Source organism: Peromyscus californicus, unplaced genomic scaffold, assembly GCF_007827085.1.
Source record: "Peromyscus californicus insignis strain IS unplaced genomic scaffold, ASM782708v3 Scaffold_19__1_contigs__length_69161282, whole genome shotgun sequence".
In the NCBI taxonomy this organism is placed as follows: Eukaryota; Metazoa; Chordata; class Mammalia; order Rodentia; family Cricetidae; genus Peromyscus; species Peromyscus californicus.
The window spans coordinates 27,976,738-27,995,652 of record NW_026294491.1 but is presented as its reverse complement, the minus strand read 5'-3'; the positions used below and the strand labels follow the sequence as shown (position 1 = coordinate 27,995,652).

General features: G+C 40.4%; 1 protein-coding gene and 1 pseudogene across 4 annotated transcripts in view; both read left to right on the top strand.

The window, feature by feature from the left end:
* Window positions 1-18,915, top strand: part of Ccdc138 (coiled-coil domain containing 138) — a 66,014-nt gene that overhangs the window by 43,311 nt on the left and 3,788 nt on the right. For all 4 annotated transcript variants that reach the window (XM_052744951.1, XM_052744952.1, XM_052744950.1 and 1 more), the window contains 2 exons: window positions 2,232-2,424; window positions 13,730-13,906. In XM_052744951.1, the coding sequence (XP_052600911.1) occupies window positions 2,232-2,424; window positions 13,730-13,906 (370 nt within the window). The remainder of the gene's footprint in view (window positions 1-2,231; window positions 2,425-13,729; window positions 13,907-18,915) is intronic.
* LOC128114169 (40S ribosomal protein SA-like) lies at window positions 6,938-8,789 on the top strand (annotated as a pseudogene).

Genomic DNA, 18,915 nt, shown 5'->3' with positions numbered 1-18,915 from the left:
GGTGTCAGAGCCCCTGGGCCTGGAGTTAGAAGCAGTTGTGAGCTTCGTGGCTGAGGTGCTGGGATCTGAACTGCAGTCCTCTTCGAGAGCAGCAAACCCTCATAGCTGCTGTGCCGGCTCTCCAGTCCCTTTGTTCACAGTTCCTACTGGTTTTTTAATTCCAGTAGAACTTCCTTTTCACTGTGTGGATTATTTAGAAGTTTGTTTTAGTTTTTGCTGTTTTTGTTTTGCTGATGTGGCTGTATTGTTGAAGTTGTTCTGTTGTTGAGTGGAGTGTTTTATAAATGTTAACTGGTGGTATTTATAAGTTCTGTATCCTCACTGATACTTTGTCTAGTTCTACTATCAGTAGTTGAGGGTAGTGTATTCAAGTTATGTTATGCTTGTACATTTGTGTTTGTCTTGCATCATCTGTTTTTGTCTCACATTAGATAATTAACCTAAAATTTTTTAGAAATATGATTTATTTATTCTTATTTTATGTACATTGGTGTTTTGCTTGCATTAATGTCTGTGTGAAGGGATCAGATCTTGGAGTTACAGACAGTTGTTAGCTGCCATGTGGGTGCTGGCAATTGAACCCGGGGCCTTAACTGCTGAGCCATCTCTCCAGCCCCATAACCTAAAAACTTTTATGTGTGTGAGTGTACATATGTCTTACATGCATTGCCCCCGGAGATCAGAAGAGGGCCTCTGACTCCCTGGAGTTGGAGTTAGAGACAGTTGTGAACTGCCGTGTGGCCTTGGAAACCCAACCTGGGTCCTGTACAAGAGCAGGCAGTGCTCTTAACAGCCAAGCCACCTCTCCAGCCTGCTTTATATTTTACAACTTGGTTGGTTGGTGGATATACATTTAGGATTATTGCGCTTTCTTGGTATAGTGACCCTGTTTTATTATGTAATTTCCTTTTTCTTTAAAAAATTTTTGTTTTGTTTTTTGAGACAGTGTTTCTTTGAGTGACAACTCAGCTATCCTGGAACTGGCTTTGTAGACCAGGCTGCCCTCGAAATGACAGAGATATGCCTGCCTCTGCTTCCTGAGTGCTGGGATCAACGGTATGCACCACCGATACTCAGCTTTAAAATTTTTTTTGAATGATACAAGTTTTAATTATTTTAGGCTTAAAAATAGAAACAGTCTACATGCTATTAAAAATATATACTTTTCCTCAGGAGTACTAAAATCTTATTTACAGTACATTTAAATCAGATTGCATTGTCCATGCCACTCACTGCCCAATCATTTGATATCCCAAATCTCAGAATGTCTGTTTCTAGTTTTGAGTGTACAAATGTGTTCTCCACATTGCAGGATCAATGCTGAGCTTAGAATCAGTTTACAAATCCTCATGAAGATGTGGAAAATCATTACGAAAATCAATGATAAGGGCTGGAAGAATTAAGTCACAACACAGAAACTTTTAAGTTATTTCTAAGTCTAGCTTAAGCATTCTCATTTTCAGCAGTTTGAAATGGTTTCCTTTCGTTTGAGTCATAACAAGTCTGTAGAAGATCACCAGATCCCATGTTATTCTAGAGATACCTTATTCTGTACCATTATTTTTGTTTTGTCCATTTTCTTGTTGAAATTTATCCCATGAGAATTTTCTATGATTCTGACCCAGTATTTTCTTCTTTTGAAATTGTTAAGTTCTCAGAGTCACTGGGGGTATTTATAGTGAGACTGAGCTGAAAACGCGAAGAAGTTAGTCGTTTGATAAGCAAACACTTCTTCATCCTTGCCCAGGGGCAGTCTTGGCAAGATCTGGTCTGAGGCTGGAGCGGAACCTTAGTTCTTCGGAGCCTGGCTTTTCCTCCTTGAAGAGACTGCAGTTATCCGTCCCCAGGCCACTGTGTGCTCAGTCTGTGCTGCACTTGAGATACCCTGTGTCCCTTTGTGCAACATTGCTTGGTTAGCTTCCTGCTGACATCATCTTTTCGTCAGGGCCTCTGAGAAAACCTTGGGTTGGCCTGGCTCCCAACAGAGAAAAGTGGTGAGCTCAGAGTCCAACTCTCTTCTTTTGATACTTCTCTATGCCAGATTTAGCCTGATCTTAGTTTCTTAGGAAAACATTTCAGAAAAAGAAGTCCATACTTGGGTTTTAAAAGTTATTTATACAGTATTAATACTAAGTTTGCATATTTTTTCTATTCTATTTTTCATAAATGTTTGCTTTATGTATAAATTTGATTAAGTATTTCAAATAGATGATTGCATGTATTTTTAACAGCATTCAACTATGACCTCAACACTGAGGAGACTGGGTGAAGACATATTTAAAGGAGTGGCAATTAAAGGAATTCAGGATAATTCTTCAGAGCATTCTGTAGAGAACAAACCAAAGACAGCAGTATTCTTCAGGAGCTCCAGTTTGCCGCTGAGATTTTTATCAACCTTGATTGTCCTTAAAACAGTCACTCAAGGTAAGCTTCCAGAGTGTTCACTGAGTCATTTTTGTCAAACATTTAGACGAGAATATTATATAATAAAGCATTTCTTTTATAGTCAAGTATTTTCAACCTTTTCAGAATGAGATTTTGAGTTACTTTTTAATAGTGGCACATTTTGAAAACAATTACTTGTAATTGCTGAATTTAAGAAAACAAACTCTTTAGACTTGCTTTCTTTCAGAGCCTTTGCTGATTTGTTGTTGTTTTGGAGACAGAGTCTCTCTGTGTAGCCCTGGTTGTCCTGGAACTCACTGTGTAGACCAGGCTGGCCTCAACCTCACAGAGATTTTCCTGCCTCTGCTTCCTGAGTGCTGGGACTAAAGGCGTGCACCCTCATGCCCTACTTTTGTTGATTTTCATAGATGAAGTTTTTATGTGCCCTTCTTCCTTTGCATTTGTCATATAAGTTAAAATTGTGTTGTTTCCACTAGAACAGGGCAGGAAGGTACAGCCTGTAGGAGCAGATTTGGCCACCCTCTGATTGGTAAATAAAGCTTCTCCCATAGCCATTTCATTTGTTATGGATCCTGGCCCCAGAGCCTGTACAGCTGCTCCTGACCTGTACATATGAGCAGCCCTTCACAGCCTGTGAACTTACTGAGGGAGGAGGCTTACACGTGTCTTCCACACCCAGTGCTTGGTGTACAAGAGTAAATAAGGGAGTGAATGATCAGAAGCAGGGTACAACCAGAGTGAAACATAGTTAATACATATTTTAATGTAGCTATAACTAGCTATCTCTTTCTGGATTGTTTAAAAAGAGAATTTTCATAAAAGGGAGTAATGCCGTAAATATCCCATCTTTCTATCTCATCCCTATATACTGACTTATCTCATTAAGTAGTGGGTCTTCCCGTTGGGTGTGACAGTAGTCTTGACTACTTCCTCTGCCGTGTTTTCTGCTCAGTCATACCTGGTGGCTTGAAACCAGATTCCTAGTTCTAATTTATTATTTGGTTGCTTTATGGTTATGATTCTCAAATTCATAATAGTAGATTTGGTGATAACTTTGAAAGATCTCTCTTGAAAAGGCATTATTAGCCCCAAATAAAATTCATTACAGACTTATCTTGGAAACTTTCTACACACACACACACACACACACACACACACACACACACACACACACACTGTTTTAGCAGGCAGTGTATAACCTCACATTAAAAACCTGTATATTCAGCTGGGCAGTGGTGGCGCATGCCTTTAATCCCAGCACTCAGGAGGCAGGGCCAGGCGGATCTCTATGAGTTCAAGTCCAGCCTGGTCTACAGAGTGAGATCCAAGACAGGCACCAAAACTACACAGAGAAACCCTGTCTCGAAAAAAAAACAAAAAACAAAAAACAAAACAAAAACCAAAAAAACAACATGTATATTCACCAGAGGTAAGTAAAGTCAAAATCAGGAACTCAAAGCCACTCTGTTAATCAAGGAGAATATTCAAAGTCATATAATCAACATATCATAACATGATCTAATGCAGTAGCTCACCCTTCCTAACACTGTGACCCTTTAATACATTTCCTCATGTTGTGGTGACCCCCAGCCATAAAATTATTTCATTGCTACTTAATTACTATACTTTTGCTATGGTTAAAAAATCATAATATAAATATCTTATATGCAGGCTATCTGATATGTGACCCCTTGAAAAGGGTTGCAACCCACAGGTTGAGAACCATTAGTCTAATGAAATATGTATTCTTTATAAAAATTTATTTTTATTTATTTATGGGGGTACACATGTGACATGTCACACACGTGGAGGTCAGAAGACAGTTTGTGGGAATTAGTTTTCTCCTTCTATATGGGTTCAGCAGGTCACAGTTGGGCCATCAAGTTTGGTGGCAAGCCCCTTTACCAGCATGCCAGCCCATAATGTTCATTCTTGTTAAACTCTGAAAAAGGTAAAAATGCAAAAAGGTCGATTTATTTTATATGAAGAAATAAAACTGAATAAGGTGGTGTCTGTCACACTTTTGTATAGTACACGGAACAGTACCCTCTTCTGGCTTCTGTGGGCACTGTACATTCATGTACTGAAACAAAAATAAGGGGCTAGAGCAGCAGTTCTCAACCTGTGGGTCGTGACCTTTTTGTGGGTCACAAATATCCTGCATACTACTGGGCTGGAGTGGTGGCTCAGTGGTTAAGAACTCAGAGGACCCAGGTTTGATGCCCAGCACCTGCATGGTGGCTCACTCTTTCGCTCTAGTCCCAGGGGATTCAATTTTCTTTTCTGGCTTCCTCAGGCCATGCCCTGTGATACAGACATACATGCAGGCAAAATACCCATTCACACAAAATAATAAAGTAATTTAAAGAGAAGAATAAGTCTTTTAAAAAAGTAAAGTGGGTTTGAGCAACACTATCAGCCAACTTGATTTGTTTATAGAAATTGACCTAACAGCCGAAGAAAAAAACACTAAGTACTAATGGTTAGGACATTGCATGGGCCATAAGGCAAACTTAATAAATTTTAAGAGATTGCAAGTTGTAGAAAAAGTATGTGCTCTACCCCAGTTGATACTCAGAAAGCCTTCAAGTATTTGGAAACTAAAGTGATCTATATAACCCACAGATCACAGGAGATGAAGAAAACAAAAACAAAATCAGAACATTCCAAACTTTGTGGGTAGGGCCAAAAGTAACATTCAAAGGCAGCAAATGCCTTTGAAACAAAGAGGAAGGCAGTGAAGCAAACAAAAAAGTAATTTGTAAGGTTATAATCAGCAGCAGTCTGTGAAATATGGAAAGTAATAGAGAAAAATCAGTGAAGACCAGAACTCTGTCATGGAGAAGACTAATAAAGTGGTGCGTCTCTAGCAAGACTGAAGAGAAGACAGAAAAGGAAAGAAAGTGCTGACAGCAGAGCGTGACCAGGAGTGACTTAGCAGGGTCCAAGAGAGAGCCAGGAGTGTGCTGGATGAGATAAAGCCAGCACACAGCACTTCTGAGGAAATGCCATATTATTTCAAAGATGTCAAATGCCAAATCCCTTAACCTGAAAGTCCCCATGTCTGCATAGAAGTTGAATCTGTAGTTACAAAGTTCCCTTTAAGGAAAATTACAGCCACAGATGGTTTTACTTGGGAGTTATACCATTTATTCAATGGAAACTTTCTAGAATAAAAAAATGAAGTGTTTATAAACATGTGAGAGACAAAAGTTGTAAAATGATGTAGATTGTACACTAAAAGTATAAAACTATGGAGAGAAGTCGAAGGTCAAATATGTAGACAGCCATACTTTGTTTATGGGTCAGGAAGTTTGGTGTTTTTGTTGTTGTTTGAGACAGGGGTTCTCTGTGTAGTCCTGGCTGACCTGGAACTCTCTGTACACCAGGCTGGACTCGAATTTACAGAGATCCACTTTCTCTGCCTCCTGAGTGTTGGGATTAAAGGCATGCGCCACCACTGCCCAGGAAGTTTAGTATTAAGGTGTCAGTTCTTTCCAAATTGGTTGCTGTAGCTTCCTAGCAATCAAAATGATCTTAGAAACTGATAAGCAGATTTCAAAGTTCATACAGAAACCCAAAGGATTTAGAGTCCTTAACATAAATTTGTTTTATTCTACCTGACTTCAAAAGAGTATGGTATTGGTGTAAAGCCATACATCAGTTGTCAGAATGGATAATCTGAAACAGACCTCCACACACTATGGACAGCTCATTTTCAGCAAGTTGTCCGGACAGTTCAATATGGACAGATATCGCCCTTTCTGAAAATGATGCTAGAGTGATAGTACATCGTATGTGGATGGATGGAGGGACCTTCTACCTCCACATACAACAAAAAAATAAAATAGAATGCAAACCAAAATGGAAAAGCTAGAACTATAAAACTTCAAGAAGAAAACTAGGAGATTATGTTACTAAACTTGGATTTATTATGAAAGTTTTTTTTTCTTTTTCTTTTTGATACAGGATGTTTGTAACCCAGAGTAGCTTTGGATTTTCTATGTAACTTAGGCTAGCCTTGAACTTGCTATGTAGTTCAGGGTAATCTTATGATTGTGGCAAGCCTTCTGACTCTGCCTCCCGAGTACTGGGATTATAGGTGTGTGTCAACACACCAAGAAAAGCTATCTTAAACAAGCCATAATTGTCTTGATTTAGGAAAAGATAATTCAGCTTTGTCAAAATTAAAATTTTTGGAGGCTGGAGAGATGGTCCAGCCATTAGGAGCATGTGGCTGCTCTTGCAGAGGACCTGGGTTTGGTTCCCAGCATGCACATCGGGTGGCTCACAACTGTAACTCCAGTTCCAAGGAGATCTGCAACTTTCTTCTGGCCTCCGCAGGTACTGCATGCGCTTGGTACACCTACAGACAAGTGGGCACACACCTACCCATACAAAGTAAATACATTTGAAAAATTCAAAATTTTAACTTTTTCACTGTGTGTGTGTGTGTTCATATGTATGTATGTGGAGGCCAGAGGTCAATATTGGAAGTCTCCCTCGGTCACTTTCCACCTTAGTTTTTGAGATGGGCTCTCCAGTTGAACTGGTAGCTGCTAACCAGTAAGCGCTCCGTGTTTTCTTAAGGACTGCCACTCTCATTAGGGGGAGAGATGATCCCCTTGTAGTTCTAATTTGCGTTTCTCTAATGGCTAGTAAAATTGAACATTTTTCATGTTTTTGGCCACGTGTGTTTCATTTTTTTTTTTTTTTTTGAGAACTGACTGTTCCTTTCATTAGCCCATTTATTGATTGGGTTTTTGATTCCTTGTTACTTCATTTTTGAGTTCTTTGTAGTTCTTACCCTCTGTAAAGTGTGTAGTTGAAGATTTTTCCCATTCAGTAGGTATCTTTGCGGTGTTACTATGCAGACACCTTTGATGCAATGAAATCCCCATTTCTCAATTGTTGGCATTATTTCCTGAGCAGTTGGAGTCCTTTTCAGAAAGTTGGTGCCCCATGCCTACGTCTTGAAGTGTTTGCTCTGCCTTTTCCTCTCCCAGTTTGAGTGCAGGTCTTGCAATAAGGTCTTTCATCCATTTGGAGTTGATTTTTGTTACAGAATGAGAGAAAAAGATCTGTTTTCATTCTATATATGAGTGTGGAAGAAATGTGCCAGTTTTTGTGGCACATTTGTTGAAGAGGCTGTCATTTCTATAATATGTATTTTGGCATCTTTGCCAGCATTGGAGTAGCTGTAGCTACATATTTGAGTCATCTATTGATTTTTAATGCTATTAGTTATGAATAAAAGGAATGTCCTACTCTCTAGGAGGCATATAATTAACTGCCTAATTTATGTCTTTTACAACGGCCTCTGTTCTTAAACACAGCCATATGTTTTTATTTTTTTTCTTGAATTTATAAAATTCTTTAAAACTTTCATACATGTATGAAATGTATCTTGAGTGTATCCTCCCCTCATCCCCTTCCTCCATTGCCCCTCCCCCTCTTCTAACGTATCTCCCTCCCTTTCAACTTCATGTTCTCTTTTAAAAACATTTATAAGCTCCAATTCATGCTGCCAAGGACAGGTCCATACAGCATGGCTTTTGACTTCCCACTGTAAAGAAAGGAAAGTGCACACAATGTCCTACAGATGAAGGAAGAGGATGCCCTCAAATTCCTTGCCACAGGAACCCAATTTAGGTGGCGCCAACCTTGATTTCCAGATTTTCCACAAAAGGAAAAGTGATGGTATCTACGTCATAGATCTGAGGAGGACCTGGGAGAAGTCGTTGCTTGTAGTTCGCGCTGTCATCTGCTGATGTCTTCATCGTCTTCTCAGGAGCACTGGCCAGCAGACATGCTACCACCAGAGCCACTCCAGTTGCTGGCTGCTGCACTCCTGGGACTTTGACTAGCCAGATCCAAGTAGCCTTTAGGGAGCCTCGTCTTTTGGTGGTGACTGACCACCAGCCCCTCATAGAGGCATCTTATGCCAACCTGCCTGCCATGCTCTGTGTAGCACAGACTCTGCTCTGCACTCTGTGGACATTGTTGCCCCACAGCAACAAAAGGGAGCTCACTCAATGTGTCTGATGTGGTGGACCTGGCCTGGGAAGTTCTGTGCGTGCACCATCTCCTGTGAGCACCCATGGAGGTCATGCCCAATCTCTACTTCTGCAGAGACCCGAGAAGATGGAGAAGGAAGAACAAGCCACTGCTGAAAAGTCTGTACTGTGGAGGAATTTGGGGGTGAATGGACTGTGCCAGTGCCTAAGTTCACTGCTGCTCACCCAGAGATGTCAGGCTGGCCTGAGAGTGTGCAGGTACCCTCTGTGCCTATCCAACAGATCTCTACTGAAGACTGGAGTGCCCAGCTGTCCACTGAGGACTGGTCTGCAGCTCACACTGTACAGGCCACTGAGTGGTCATGAGCTGTTCTGCAGACATGTGAACAAAGAGAGAGAAGGGGAGGAAAATAGTGTCTAAAAGCTGAGATACACACCACACACACGCACACGCACACGCACACGCACACGTATACATACCCACTGAGGCATGGCGACCTACCAGTGGCCGCTCCTCAAAGAAAAGTGACTCTTCCTCCCCCAGCAGTTATCAGCTGCCAGTAACTCCTTATCTTCCCCGATACACCCATAAAATGTACTTTCATCAAATCTATCCCCTATTCCCTCATTTCCAAAATTTCCCCTATACTTCTCCCACTCCTTTTTTTTACTCACCCGGTAATTCTTTTTTTAAACTCACCCGGTCCACGTACTGCTGCCTGTGTGTGCATGGGTGTAGCGCCATCTGCTGGAACATGAGTAGTCTCTGGGGCCACATCCTCTCCTTCAGTGGCCAATAGTTCTTCACATACATGGGGGATTATGTAACCCGCCCTCGCTCATCCATGCTGGGATTTGTTTTATCTTTTACTCACAGATTTATTCTATTTAACTTCCAGGTCCGTACATATAGACCAAATCTGTTATTTTTAAAATACTCTGTTTAGCTTTTTAAAGTTTTTAGCCAGTTATCACCTAATCACACTACCAATGGGATGTTTCACTCATTTCCTATTTTTGTCACTGCGAATATTAACATATACTGATGCCTTAGCACTTTAAAATGTTCAATAAACTCATCAACATGACACCGATATATGAAAGGATAAGTCATTCTAATTTCAGCAGACATTGCTGTCTTTCTCAAAAGAATGAGGCTATTATATCCTTCCAGCTCTTTGTGTGTGTGTGTGTGTGTGTGTGCATGTGTATTTGTATGTATGCATGTCTGTGTGTATATAATGTGTGGAGGTGTCTGTGTGTGTATTTGTATGTATGTATGTCTGTGGGGGGTGGTTGTGTCTTCGTGTGTGTGTATGTGTGTGTGTGTGTGTGTGTGTGTGTGTGTGTGTGTGTGTGTGTGTGTGTATGTTCACTGCCATTTCTTGAACCATCCATTCCGATATTTGGTGTTATTGATTTTTTTAAAAAATATTTCCCAGTCTTATTGAATGAAAATATGACTTCATATAATGTTTTTGTTTTGTTTTATTTTTGAGATGGGAGTCTCATTATGTAGCCTTGGGTAGACTGGAACTTGCTATGTAGACCAGGCTAGCCTGGAACTCACAGACATTTTCTTGCCTCTGCTTGGGAGTGCTGGGACTTACCAGTGTGTGGCTTAACCTTTTCTTGTGTGTGTGATTTGCTGTTTCTCTTTTTCAGATTTTCTGTTGATATCCTTGATCTATTTTATGCTAGATGATTTCTCTTTATCTTACTCTTTTAAAATGACATCAATCCTCTGTCTTTCATGGTTTTAAAAAGATTTGTTTTTATTGGATGTATGAATGCTGTGCTTGCATGCACATATGTGTACCAGGTACATGCCTGGTGCCTATGGAGGTCAGAAGAGGGCATTGGAGCCCCTGGAACTGGAGTTAGAGCTGGTTGTGAGCCCCTGACATGGATGCTGGAAACTGAATTCGGGTCCTTAAGTGCTATAAACCAATAAGCCAGCTCTAGCTCTAGCTAGTTTTGATATGATTGGTAACTGAAATGTTTGAAAAGCATTCTTTGGGAAGCTAAATTAGTCTTGTTTTTAGAGACTCTTCAATATTAAAGAAATTAAAATGATACAATTTGATTTAATCTCTAAAAGGTCAAGGCCAGTCTATGGGGACTCACTCAGTGGTTCAGAGTGCTTGCTCCTCTAGCAGAGGACCAGAGTTTGGCTCCCAGCACCGATGTTGAGCAGCTAGGAGCACCTGTAACTCGAGTTCCAGAAGATCCCACACCCTTTCTGGTCTCTGCAGGCACCCACACTTGTGCATAGTCCCCCCACTCCCCACATATTCATGTGTAATTACAGATAAAGTAAATGTTTCTTAACAAGAGAAGACCACTTAAAAAATAACCAAATGCTGTTTTTCTGCCTGAGGAAACTGTTAAGGGATAACTCTTTCCCTCCATTTTTAAAAGTTGAAAACAAATTTTTCATATAGTATATTTTATATACTATATTCATATTACTATACACACACACAAAACCCATAAAAACAGAAAATAGGAAACCATAATATACAAGCAAAAGACCAGTAAGATTGGAGAGAGAGAGAGAGAGAGAGAGAGAGAGAGAGAGAGAGAGAGGACAACCTTTTAAACTTGTAAATTAAAAAATTTTAAAAAGTACCATGAAGCTGGGTGCAGTGATGACAGGTGTAATCAGCACTGGGAAGCCACAGCAAGAGAAGTAAGGCAGTAGCTTGATCTGCACGTGATGTTGCAGACCAGGCAGGCTGCACAGTAAGACCCTTTCTCTACAAACAACCCTGTAGCTGTCCGTCCACTTAACCGTGTTAGCTGTTGCAAGTACTTTCAAATTCAGCAGGGGGCACTGTTGGAAAACTTGTTCCAGTGAAGAGGTCCGGATTTGTCTAGTCTACCTGTATTGTTGCTTTTTAAAAAGTTTTGGGCCAGGGAGATGACTTGGTGGCTTAAAGTGTCTGCTGGGCAAGCATAAGGACCTGAGTTTAGATTTCTAGCATCCGTATGAAAGCCGAGCACGGCAGTGCACATCCCTAACCCCACACCGAGGGCTGGAGACACTTGTAGTGCTTGGGCTCACTGGCCAGCCTCTAGCCAATATGTCAAGATTCGAGTTCGGTGAGAGACCCCACACTCAAAACAGGTAAAGAAAAGGAAGCCAGAGGCCCTGGATTTGAGAGCAAGGTCGTACATAGGAGGAGGTGGAGGGAGAAACAAGAAAGGGAAAATGATGGAATTATATTTTAATTTTTAAAATAAGGAAGGAAAGATACCTAACTAACGTCAGTGTCTGTCCTCCACACTCACATCAACAGGCAAACACGCTCACAAATGAAGTTGAGAGCCAGACACATCTGAACAGAACCTAACAATTTTGCTCAATATGTATTTGTTTGCAGAGGGTTTTTTTTGTTTGTTTGTTTTTAAGTAAAGTGGTATTAGTGTTCTTTGAACTAAACTCTTCTATAAATAAAAATAATGTACCATAAATGGATACAGATTAGAATGTCTTAAAGTTCTTTCATACATATTTTTAAAGATTTATTATTATTATTATTATTATTATTATTATTATTATGTTTTTTTGAGACAGGATTTCTTTGTATAGTCCTGGCTGTCCTGAAACTCACTCTGTAGACCAGGTCGGCCTTGAACTCAGAGATCCACCTGCTTCTGCCTCCCGAGTGCTGGGATTAAAGGCGTGCGCCACCACCGCCTGGCTACTTTCGTTATTTTTAGTTTTGTGTATGTGTCTGTGTGAGGGTGTATGCATGTGAGAGCCAGAGGTGTTGGATCCCGTGGCACTGGAGTTGCAGGGGGTTGTGAGCCACCCAACATGGGAGCTGGGAACTGAACTCTTTCCAAGAGCAAACAGTCATGCCACTATTACCCAGTGGGCACAGCTTGCCCAGCAGGTAGATATTGTAGCTTGTAAGTTTCACAGCTGCATAAGACTGTTATAGTGACATCTTCCCTCCAGCAGCCAGAGTGATACCGTCCAGTACTGAGAAAGGCAGCAGGAAGCAGCTTAGGGCCAGCTTGAGTTCTCCATGTTCTGCAAGGAAAATGTGTGATGTCCTCAGCCATGGGGCTTTATCATATAGTTCTGAGGAATGATAAGAGCAATGACATTAGCCTGTCCTGGTGATCTCCAGCCCCTTCCCTCCCCCAGCCAACAGTTCACAGGGATGTGTCTCACACCTGGCACCACTAGGAATTCCATTTAGTAACTTACGACTTTGGGGCCAAGACACCCTTTTTATTTAAAGACAGGGCCTGGCTATGTAGCCCCAGCTGGCCTGGAACTCACAATGATTCTACCTGCCTCTGTGTGCTTTATGAAAGGCTTATGCCACCACATTGGGCCCAAGACACTCTGTTAAGTCTTCTCCTTTAGATAGAAATATTAATTTTTTTAAAAAAGTAACTCAGTGTTAGGTGAACAGCATGTTTTGTTTTTTTTCTTGGAATCATATACTGAAGGAACATTTTGGAAAATGAACTTCACATATTTAAAAGCAGTGTGAAACTATTGTAAATGTAATGGGGATATCTGCTGAATTAATCTCTGATATTTGATTTGCATCGATTCTAATTAAATTAGTGCTTCTCTTGATTGAGTGGCTCACCTGCAATCACATGTAGAATATTTTAAAGGGGGGTTTAAGGAATCTGATCTCAAAGTGCCATGCTAGCGCTGGTCTTGGTAAAATCTTGCTGTTGCTCATAATAGTGGGTGGGTTACAGAATGTAGTGGGTCAGAGCATAGCCCAGTCTTTTTGAAGTTGTCTTTGAATGGTGTGATATTTGCTCTTTTGTGGGAGACAGAAATCCTTGTTTAAAACTCACTGAGCAAGTTTGTGTATAGTTACAGTTTTAAATGGGGAGGCATTTGGAAGTCAGCAATGAGACATACAGTCTTAGAAGCTATTTAAAGATACAAATATGATGCTGTTCAAGTTTGTGGAAACATGTAGTAATTACAACCAAATATGGAAATACATATTACTGTGGTATTTAATATTAATCATCAATTTTCTTTCTTGGCATAAAAAACAAAATGGGGCTGATTATTTTAGTACTAAATTATGAACGCACTAAATGAATTTATCCCATTATAATTGGACTGCCTTTTCTCTCTCCTTCGCCATTGAGTTCTAATAAACCAGTGAGGGGGATGAATCTAAATTTAGTTTGTGATCTCTTGTCATTTAAATTTTTTTACAGTTTTATTTTATTAAAGCGGTGGTTCTTTTTGTTTAATCTTACGTTTCTGATTTAATAAGTGATGCATAGATGGTTATTTGTGTTGTTTTCAGCTGACTACCTAGCTCAAGCATTTGATTCCCTTTGTTTGGACTTGAAGACAGATGAAGGAAAAGCCTTATTTTTGGAGTACCAAGCTGTTCCAGTAATACTGAGACACCTGAGGATTTCCAGCAAAGGGCTCTTATCCAACGTCATTGATAGTCTGCTTCAGATGACAGTAGAATCACGTACGTTTTTATGTTTTATGTATGTAAAGAAATGATGCTTTCATTCCCTCCTAATCCCTTGTTAACTCCACATACCAGCCACTATTTCAGCTTTTAAATGGTGGCTATTTTGAAAAGTTATTAGTTAGGTCAGCACACAGAATGAGAGGTTTCATTGTGGCTTCTTGATATAAATGTGTCATACTTTGTTGTTGTGTGTTCCCCCCCATGGCCTCCTCTCTGCCTCTTCCTCCAGCTGGCTCCTATGTTCCTGCAGTTAGTCCTCTTTTGTACCCTCCTATCACGTGTCTGCTGCTGTCTTTGCCATATCACACATCCCTTAAGAGCTCTTCCTCCCCTCTTAGATCCCTTCTCTAGTTAAGTATCCTGCAAATAAGACATGTGGATATAGCTACATACATATGTATATAATCTAAAGTTTAAGTTCCTTGTATGAGAAATAATGTAATATTTGTCTCTGAGTCTGGCTTATTTCACATAATTCTGTTTGCATATATTTTCTGAAAATGTCATGATTTTGTTTTTCTTTATGTAAAAAATTCCTGTGTGTGTGTGTGTGTGTGTGTGTGTGTGTGTGTGTGTGTGTGCATGCACGTATATGTACCACATTTTCTTTTTTCCTTTTTAAACAGACAAATAGGCTTTAGGCTGGTATTTTCTTTTTTCTTTTTCTTTTTTAATTAATTTATTTGTTTTACATCCTGATTGCAGTTTCCTCTCCTCCCAGCCCCTCCCCCCACTGTCCTCTGCTCCCACTCCCCAATCCACTCCTCATTTTCTGTTTAGGAAAGGGCAGGTCTCCCATGAGTATCAACAAAACATGGCATATCAAGTTGCAATAAGACTAAGCACCTTCCCATGCATTAAGGCTGGGCACGGAGACCAGGGTGAGGAAAAGGGTCCCAAAAGCCAGTAAAAGAGTCAGAGACAGCCCCTGCTGCCACTGTTAGGAGTCCCACAGGAGGACCAAGCTACACAACTGTCACATGTATACAGAGGATCTAGGGCAGTCCCATGCAGGCCCCTGGTTGTCTGTTCAGGCTCTGTGAGCCCCTATGAGCCTAGGTTAGTTGACCTGTGAGTTTTCTTGTCTCCTTGACCCCTTTGGCTCCTACAATCCTTTTTCTCCCACTTCTGCAGGATTCCCCAAGCTCCGCCTAGTGTTTGGCTGTGCAGTTTCCACCAGTTGCTGGGTGAAGCCTCTCTGACGACAGTTGGGCTAGGCACCTATGTGTGTAGCAGGATACCGTTAGGCATCATCACACTGACATTTTATTTCCTCCAGTCCTGTTTGGTTCTATCCTAGGTCTCTGGGCCATCCAGCCTGTGGACCGCATTTTCTTTATTAACTCATTTGTTGATGGACATCAAGGGCTGCTTCCATTTCCTGGCCATGGTGAATAGTACAGCTCTAAACAGGGAGGCACAAACATCTCTGTGGTGTGTTGACTTAGTACTGTAGATGGGTGATAGGGTGGTTCTATATTCAGGTTTTGGGGGGATTTCCATACTGACTTCCACAGTGGCTGCACAAGTTTCTCAGGGTTTTCAAATTCCTGGCATGTTGCTCTTTGAGATCCAGGGACAATAAATCAGTATCTCAGGAATTCTCAGAAATTTCCAAATTATGATGACTTTACACATCCTACTTCACTCTGTTAATTGGATAGCTAAAATTCATATTTAAAGAATAAAATACATAAAGTGGAGCAATATTTACCAAGAACTGCATCCTACAGGAGTATTCAGACAATAAAAAATATAATTTAAAACTCATATCTCACAGTCAAGTGACAGCCTCTCATGGAATCACAAAATGGCCACTGCCCACTGACGGATATATTTTATACTGAGAATGTGTTATGCTTCGAGAGAACATTCAATGGACTTACTTGCATATAATAAATATGTGAACTCATTAGTGAGCATTTTCTTCATTATTCTTGTTCCCCTTTCTAAATGTTATACCCACATGTATATTTGTTTTTATGTACACATTGTACACATGATGGGCTGGCATCCACAATATAGGGAGAACATGTGTTTGTTTTATTGATGGATTTTTCGTCCTGAATTTGGATGAACTTGATTAATATTATGTGTTATAAATCCATCCATTTTCCTGCAAATTTTGTGATTTTGTTTTTCTTTAGAGCTTTTTAGAGGTTTTTATTATAGTTCATTCACTTCTTGAAGGACACCTAAGTTGTCTCCACTTCCTTCCTGTATTGAGTAGAGCAGCAGTGAACATGGAATGCAGATATCTCTACCATAGGATAAAGAGTTCTCTGTGTAAATGCCCAAGAGAACAATAGCTGTATCATATGATAGTGCTGTTTCTAGTTTGCTGAGGAGCCGCCAGGCTGATTTCCATCAGGGTTGCATTAACTTGCACTCCTGCCAGTGGTGAATAGGGGTTTTTCTTTCTCCTCATCCTCTCTGATATTTGTTGTCAGATTTCGTGAGGACAGCCACTGTGCCTGGGATGGGCTATTATCTCAAAGCATTTACCTGATGACTAGGAATGGTGAACATTTTTTAATGGTTACTGGCCATTCCTGTGTGTGTGTGTGTGTGTGTGTGTGTGTGTGTGTGTGTGTGTGTGTGTGTGTGTAACTTGCTGCAATTCATTACCCTATTTGTTGATTTGCAGTTTTATTGCCTAGGTATCTAATTTCTACAGTTCTTTGTAAATTCTGGTTATTCGCCCCTTGTCTGAAGTGTACATGGGAAAGATTTTCTCCCATTCCGTGGGCTGTCTGTGTGCTCCGCTGACAGTTTCCTCCGCCGAGCAGAGACTTTACTTTCATGTAGTCCCATCTGTTGATGTTTGCAGCTGGCTTTTGTGCTAGTGAAGTTCTGTCCAGAGAGTGCTTGCCCACCTCGGTGTCTTGAAGACTATTCCCTCTGTTTTTAATCTAGACGTTTCAGCTTTTGTTTTTCTGATTTTTCACTAGTTTTTTGAGAATTTGTACAATGTGTTTTGTGCTTTGATCATTTTCACTGTCTTCGCCCAGCTCTTCTCAGATCCACCCTGTCTTTCCTGTCCACCCCAGTTTGTTTTCTTTTTCTCCCGTCAAGTCCAATTGGTGCTGCCCAACTGTTCTTGAATATGTGGTCTTCCCCTGGAACGTGCTTGACTTACCAGAGCTTACAATTCCCAGGGGAAATGGACTCTCGGCAGCTAACAGTTCCTAATAGCTCCATGGCTAGGGGTAGGGTTCTCTACCCAACTCCCCTCTCCATGCTGGGCTTTGGTTTGGGTTGGGCTTCTACGGGGCTGTGTATGCTGTCACAAATGTTGTGAGTTAATATGTGCAGCTGCCCTGCTGTGTCCAAAGGATACCATTTCCTTAGAGCCATCCACTGCCTCTGGCACTTACGCTGTTTCCTTCTCCTCTGCTTCAGTGATCCTGAGCCTTGTGAGCAGGGGTGCAGTATATGTGTTCTATTTAGGGCTGAGCGTTCTGCAGTCTCTTACTTTCTATCCCTTGGCCAGTTGTGGGTCTCTGGGTTAATGATAGTCTAGTACAAACAAAAGCTTATGATAAATTGTTAGGAATCAGTTGAACACTATGTCTATTTAGCAGAATAATAGTAGTAGGGTCCTCCCTAGATCCTGTGTCCTGTGTAGCCATAGGTTCTTAGCCTGATAATGATGGCAGGTATGACTTTCATTTTGTAGAGTGGAACTTAAATCCCATTAGAAAGTGGTTGGTAAAGAAATACTTACAGAAATAAGGATGGCCCAATAACCAGAAAGCCTGTCCTAGCACAGGTGATGATGACGTAAAACAGTTGCATCCATGAAACTCAATACACAACTTGCAAGCAGCTCCATGAGGAGCGGGGTTAGGGAGGTGACGCAGGAGCCCTTCGCCTCCCTGCAGAGGGAGTGTTTCTATTTAGAGAAAATAGTTCTCCATTGCTCCCAGAGAGCCCTTTCCTTTTTCTACCAGGCGATTTCTGTTTCCCTGGCTTTACTTGCGGTTTTAGATTTTGTTGCTTCAGTAGTTTACTTTAATCAATACAGTCTCAAGATAGTAACATACAAGCCTTCCAAGTTGTGTTTATAGATTTAAAAAGCAAGAGAATGCAAAGCTATCATGGTTTTATATCTTTTATGGGAAATAACTTACTTGCATTTAGAAAAAAAGCCATTTGCAGAGGCTTTTTACTAAAGAGCGAATTGTTTTAGAGGCCACAGTTTGACATTTTATGACTTTTTTCCCTCAATCTTTCCTAACTAGCCAGTACCAGCAACTTATGCTCTAAAAGAATATTCATGTATTATCCTACAATAAACACAATCAATGAAATATGGCTTCTTACCTTTGTATGCCTCTCCATTGGATGGTTCTTAGAGGCACAGTTACTAGGTAATAGGATATGTGCATTTAAGGCTTTTGGTAACAAATTTGGGAAATTTCTATTATTTCATTCTTAATGAGATTGAATATAGTATGTTCTCATATAATTGGGGTTAGTTGTGTTTATTTGTAAAAATACTAGCTACACCTTTCCTAGTTGATTTATAAGAATTCATAGTAATGGTGTTAGTCTTAAGGCAAATATATGAAAAGTCATCTTTTCTTTTCTCTCTTCTATGTTTGTAATTTCTCTTTTGATTATTTTAATTTTTTCAATTTCACTTTTAATTTTTCAAATAAAAATCATTTTATGTGAACACTTCAATTTAAAAAAAATATTCACTTTGTTTTTTGGAATTATAATTACATCATGCCCCCTTCCCTTTACTCCTTCCCAACCCTCCCATGTACTACCCTTCCTTGTTCTCTTTCAGATTCAATGCCTGTTTTTCATTAAATATGTATGTAAATAAACACACACACAAATATACACCTAACTACATGAATATGACCTATTCAGTCTGTTTAATGTTACATGTACACATATGTTTTCAGGGCTGACCATTGATATTGAATAACCAGTTGATGGGGGCTCTTCCCTGGAAAAGACAGCTTCTCCCACGCTCAGCATTCTTAGTT